Below are 6,212 nucleotides of genomic sequence, written 5' to 3'. Positions count from 1 at the left end.
GGGGTCTCCCTGGGGAGGCTCCCTCCACAGAAGAGCCTATTCCCTATTCCCACCAGAGACATCCTTTGGCCCCCTCCCCTAGTGTAAGAGAGAGATGGAGCAGTTGGAAGGCCTCTCTCCCCCTGCCCCCTCCAGATCTCCAAAATCGAGGGCCATCCAACCCTAGGTCCTGGAGAGAAAGATCCACCCAGGGTCATCACTGCCAGGCTGGTCTCCCACCCTGTGCTCCAAGGAGCTCCAGGTCCCCTTGGGTTGTACGCTGTGGTACCATAAAAGAGGATCTTTAATTAAAGAAGCTTATGAAACACTGATTCCTGTACTGCAGGACTTCTCAGAGCCTTTAATGTCCCAATGAATATCAGTGTTTCCCAAACTTAGTTGGTCATGGAACCCTTGATGCATGGGATCACTATTAATCTTTTATGGGGCACAAGCGCTCTGAGGAACACAGTTTGAGAAACAGTATTAAAGAATGCAGCTTCCCGGAATCCTTGATAACGCGATCCTTTTGGAGGAGGTCCTAAGCCCAGGGGGAGATTGTGCAATAGGTAAACCCTGCTTCCTGCCACTCCACCGGCTTTGGGCCCAGGGAAGAGGCAAAGGCCTAGGAACCTGGGGGCATGTAGACAAGAAAGGTGGCTTCCTCCCCCTGGGGCAGAGGGTCTGAGAGCTCAGCCCGGTGGGAGGGGGCAGGGACTGCAGGGCCACAGAGAGGCAGGGGACGACCCACTGTTGCCCTCACTGCCTTAGAGAGCCCGCAGAGCCTGCTCCCCGCCCCACTGCCCCCTCTCTGCTTCTCTTGTGGGCCCTTTTTAGGTCCATCTAGTACACACACAGCCTTACCCAGGAAGCTGATGGTCAGCTGGCAGAGACAAGCTCTCTGGCCCAGACCGTGGCTGCAAACTCGGTTAGAGGCCTGGCCTGGAGGTGGCAGGTGCCGGGCTGGCCCCGTGCTCCCGCCATGTGGTCCCTCCCCTCTTCAGAAAGCCTGGGGCCTGGGCTCTGCCAGCTCTCGGCTTTGAAGACTGGAGAGCATGCAACCAAACCCAGCTTCAAAGGCTCCCCGCAGCCTCCTCCGAAGCCCAGCCTCGCCTGGCCCACCCCTTCACTTACCCGCCCCCCAACAGACACACACCCACAGCTTCTGCGAAGGCCCCAAACAGGGTCAGAGCAAGAGATGCAAAAAGAGGAGGCGGGCCGACGAGGGGCAGGGAGGGAGCCCTCAGGAGAAGGGGAGAGGAAGGAGGGAAGTAGGAAGACAGGAAGATAGACCAGGGGAAGGGCAGGAGGGAAGGCATGGGCAGGCGCGGCTGGGGCCTTGAGTTGAAGGAGGCAGGGTGGGGCAGGAAGGGCTGGGGGAGGCCCCGCTTCCAGTTGGAGCCCTTGGCTGGCAGGCTAACATGGAGGGGCATCCCGCAGCCTTCCCGTGAAGGCCTAGGCCAAGAAGCAGAGAGGAAAGGGCCAGGCATTGGCCAAAGGGTACAGAGCCCTCTAGGGAGAGCCCCACCCCTACTGCCCTGTTCCCAGAGCCCCTGACCAGGTGAGAACCTTCTCCCAGCATCTCCCAGTGGCCCTCAGCAGGGGCCTGCAGATGGCCTGCAGTGCACGGCAGACCTGCCGACTTGAAGACAGATCTCAGAGCCAAATGCGGAAACTGGGGTGAGCCAGAGGCAACAAGATGTGCAGTGGGGACCGGGCGTGACGGGGGAGGGGAGAGTCTCTCCCCATCGCTCTGCTTTCCCTGAGCAGACCAACACTGGGTCCTGCTGGGGTCCCCAGGGTTTTTGTCCATCCTTCTTCCAGGTTACCCTCAGAACATTGGTGGGGTCTGAGGAAAGAGTCTGAGCCGACACCACCCACCCCCAGAGAGGGGCTCCCCAGCCCCAGGGCTGGGGGAGGAGCTTGGAGGTGCAGGGGAGTTAGGCAGGGCTTGGGGACAGCGTGTGTGTGACGTGACGGTTGGAAGGAGGAAGCAGCGCCCGGGGTTGAGGGAAGAGGCGGACAGTGCTGGGAGGGAGACCAGCCAGAACACGGGGCTGGGGGCCCTGGAACACTGTGAGGGTCTGGGAGGCACAGGCAGGAAAGGCGGAGCCCCGGGCCACCCTGAGGTGCTGGGAGTGGGTGTATGGGACTGGGCTGGGGAGAGAGCAAGGCACCAGGTTGTGAGGGGGAAACTGAATGTGTGTGCGGCCAGATCTGGGGGGTGGTCCTCCCACTTGGGCTGCCTGCATGCCCCACCCCAAACTCGAAGCCTGGCACCTACCTGATGGCCTTCTTCTCACTACGCCCACGCCCTGAGTCTGGCGTGCCCACCGTCTCCAAGGAGTTCTTGTAGCGTTTGCCCTGTGGAGACAGCACCAGGGTCACTCCTGGGAGACAGGGCTGGACTCTCCCTGCCTCCCCAGAACGGGGCCCTGGGGGGAGGGGAGTACACTGGAGCCCCGCCTCGGCAACAAGGTCTGGGGCCAACGTGTGAGGGTGTCACCACCTTGGGGTGCCAGCCCTACCAATCCCTGATCCCTGGTGGGCAACTCCTGGGCCCCATCGGGCTCTAGGACTTGGCCCGCCCCCTTGACCTGCACCCCATCCCTGACCCCTAGGGATGAGGTCCCTCCCATCTGCCTGTCTCCTGGGGCTCTGGCTCGGCTCCCAGAAGCATATCTCCCTCTGCCGTGGACAGACGGCTCTCAGGCGCCTGGCCACGTCCCACTGGCCACGTCACTGCCCCCAGATGGTGGGGTGGCATCCTGCAGGGCAAGGTTGGCAGTGGCCAGTGTCGTGAGTGGCAGGGGCAGGGAGAGGGCCCGTGCCCAGTCCTGCCGGGGCCATGTCCGTCACTGTCTGGGGGCTCCCTGGGGGTCCCTCCTGCCCCGGGCCCGTGAGGCAGGGCAGGGCCTGAGCACCCTCCTTCACAGGAAGGCAGCCTTGGGAAGCGAGGCTGCCCACTGACGCTGGGGCCGGGGGCAGCCTGGCTCTTCCTCAGCCAGCACGGGTGGAGGGAGGGGCAGGGCAGGATGACGGGGTGGGCGTGCCAGGTCCCCTGGCTAGAGGAAGGGCTGCAGCGGTGACAGGGCCTGCTGCCAGGAAGGTGAGCACCGTTCACCTCTTTGGTTTGGGTTTCTAAATTTAGCTCACACAGAGCCTGGCACCATTAACATTCCTGGCTGCCACCAAATGTCCTCACGCACACCCAGGGGCCACGGGCCTGGGCGGGGGAGGGGGGCTGTGCAGGGGCCGGAGCTGTCTCCCACTGGGCACTGGCCTGCCCCTGCCCAGCCGAGTGGGGTCGGGGACACACACACACGCACACGCAGGCACACATTCCTCCAACATCCCGTCATGTGAGCCAAGACCACAGCCACATCAGTCAATTACTGCATCCTCCCTGAAGCAAAATAAAAGCCACACGGCCGCGTCCCCCGACGCTCCCGCCAGCTGCAGCCCCTTCCGGGGACTGGAGCCGCCTGCTTCGGGAGAACAACAGCGGAGCTCCCAGGAAGGGGGTGGAGGTGGGGGGAGGGCCCTCATGCCACCTCCAGTAGGCCTATGCATCAGGGGTGCCAGGGTCCTGTCCCAGCAGTGCCCCACATTCTCCATGTCACCCTGCTCACGTCCCGTGCCCACTCCAGCCCCCCTTTCCCCTCCTGTCTGAAATGGTGTGATGTTACTGGATCAGCCCTGGGTCCCTCACCCTTCAAGTAATAATAACAATTATTATCATTACTCTGTTTACCTACTTCAGCTCCCACCCCTGGGAACATAGTCCCCAATGGCAGGGACTGTATGGGCTCTGGTACTTGGTGTGGAACCTGGTACCCGGCAGTTCCCCAAATCCATTAACTGGAAGCCCCACCCACCCAGGGGTCCAAGCCTCAGGCCCTTGCCTCTGAGCCAGAACTTTAAGAGTTAAAAAACAGAGCTGCTGGATCCCCTGGGTCCACAAAAGCTGCCCTCTCTCACCTCAACTCCAGTCCCTCCCATCATTACCCAGAAGTTCAAATCCCAAACAATTCCTACTTCCAACTGGGCAGATCAGGAGCCTGGAGCCCCTCCCTGGTGGCCAAGGGCCCTTCTTGGGCAGGACCCTCAGGCAGGAGTCCCGCCCCCCGTCCTCCAGCAGGTGCAGCAGCGTGGGGCAGGCAGTACCCTGCTGAGAGCCCCCCCGTCCCACCCCTCACCGCTTCTCCTCTTTCTTCCTAGTCTTCAGGGAACTTGCTCTGGTCAGCACCCTCTTCGAAGGCTGGTCCGTTGCCCCTTCCCCAAGGCCCGGCACCTGGTTCACCCAAGGCATTCTGGGAGCTTCTGCCTGTCCCTCTTCCTTCCACAGCTCAGAGAGCCTTCCCCTCCAGCGGCAAGGACCCTTTTGCAGAGGAGCTGGGGCACATGGGGGACAGAAACCAGGGCAGGACTTGCCTTGGGGGTCAGGGGAAGTTAATGGGGCAACGATAGGAACCCCAGGTGGGGTCCAGGAGACATAAAACAGCTCCAAAGGAGCCCAATCCCCCAAGCCTGCTTATCAGGGAGGGGGTTGGCCAGGCTGATCCGGAAAAAGCCAGTTGGAGATTAAGGAAGTTATTAATGTTTGGAAATGGGATCTGGGCTGTCAGGTATCACGTCACTGCTGCTGAGGGGACAGGCAGGCAAGGAGAGCCCAGCAACTGTGCAGGGGGAGCATTTTAAAGCCCCTTCCATGGAGCATAGAGACAGCCTGGACAAAAAGCTCCCTGGCTTCTGAGAACAGGGGTTGGAAGGGGGTGGCAGGATTGGGGGGTCCTAGGCGAAGGAACGTTCTATCAGCAGCTCAGAGGGACAAGTCAAGAGGGACACACTGCGGTCCGGACCCCTGAGACCCCTGAGGAAGCTCTGGCTGGAGGCTGGGAGGAGGGGCTGGGCCAGGGAAGGTTCTGCAGTTCTCAGCTTCCCAAGGCACTTACTGCACTGACAGGGCCCCGACCCGCTACAAAAGCTGTCATCTCTGAACTCCTGTCTCCAGGTGAGTGGGGGTAGGGCTCTCAACGAACACAGGGAAACACACACACACACACACACACACACACGCACACTGCAGCACTTATGTGGGGATCTGATGAGATGATCCACATCCCACCATACAGGGCCAAACAGACACACACACACACACACACACACACACACTGTACCAATGCCCTCAAAGTCGACACCCTTAGCACAAAAGACCCCCAGTCAAGGTCACCAGCAGCGCCTGTTCATACAACCCTCCCCTGCCTTCAAATACAGACAGACAGACAGCCGAACGGGCCCTGCAGCGAGGCCACAGGGCTGCAGTGCGTGCTCAGCCACTCCCAAGCCTCTGAGGACATTCGCACACACGAGCACGTGACCGAGCCCCTCCTCCACCTCCCCTGAAATTCTGAGACAGACAGAGAGACAGGAAACCCAGGAACAATGCAGGGCAGCCAGTCTGGCACCTGCATGCAAGGAGTGGGCCCGAGTCACACACACACTCGCACACACTCACACATGGGGCAGGGCTGGCCTTCTCCCTGGCTCCTCTCCAGGGAAAGGAGCTGCCTGAAGCTGAACATCCCGGGATGAAGAATCGCGCTCCCATTGCCCGGGTTTGCCTTTCCCGAAGGAAGCACGTTGGGTTATGGGCCTCTTGGGCCCTCCCCAGAAGCATCTGCCCCTTCTCTTCTTTAGGACTAAGGCATTGAGCCCCCACCTACACAGCACCCATGGCCACAGCCCTTCCCCCCACCGTGCCCCACGCCCCTCTGTGGCGGGCAGGGAGAGAACGGGGCTCCCAGACGCGGCACCCTGCCCTCACTCCCACCGTTCTCAATCCGGGGCATGGAAGGTGCCTGCCAGCGACCCTTCTTCACCTAAGCCCGGAAAGGCCCCACACCTGGGACACCTCTGGGCCCACCTTCGGGGGTCCCCCTGCAGTCCCCAAAGTCCCCATCGCACTTCTAAGCTGGGGCAGCAGGACGGGGGATGAGTAGGGTTCTCGAGGCTCAGCCCCACTCCGGGAGCTGAGCTGCCGGGGCGCAGGGAGGGCGGCTCAGCCCGGCTCCTCCTCCTCACGGCGCCCTCCGGTGATGAATGTCCCTCCTGATGGTCTCGTTACTTACTGATGGCCTAATCCTGCTCGTTAATTTCCCAGCCCTCGTTAAAAATGAAAAGAAGCCATTTGTGCTTGTACAAACCCCCAGAACCAGGATGGATGTGCGGGC

At 61.3% G+C, this 6,212-nt stretch overlaps 1 protein-coding gene across 1 annotated transcript in view; it reads right to left on the bottom strand.

Annotated features, from left to right (window-relative positions):
• The window catches only part of SYT7 (synaptotagmin 7), a 40,260-nt gene that overhangs the window by 27,414 nt on the left and 6,634 nt on the right, over window positions 1–6,212 (bottom strand). Inside the window, exon 3 of the mRNA XM_024748525.1 lies at window positions 2,264–2,343. Within this exon, the coding sequence (XP_024604293.1) occupies window positions 2,264–2,343 (80 nt within the window). The remainder of the gene's footprint in view (window positions 1–2,263; window positions 2,344–6,212) is intronic.

Source organism: Neophocaena asiaeorientalis, unplaced genomic scaffold, assembly GCF_003031525.2.
Source record: "Neophocaena asiaeorientalis asiaeorientalis breed wild unplaced genomic scaffold, Neophocaena_asiaeorientalis_V1.1 scaffold43, whole genome shotgun sequence".
NCBI lineage: Eukaryota > Metazoa > Chordata > Mammalia > Artiodactyla > Phocoenidae > Neophocaena > Neophocaena asiaeorientalis.
This window is presented reverse-complemented; position numbering and strand designations above follow the sequence as displayed.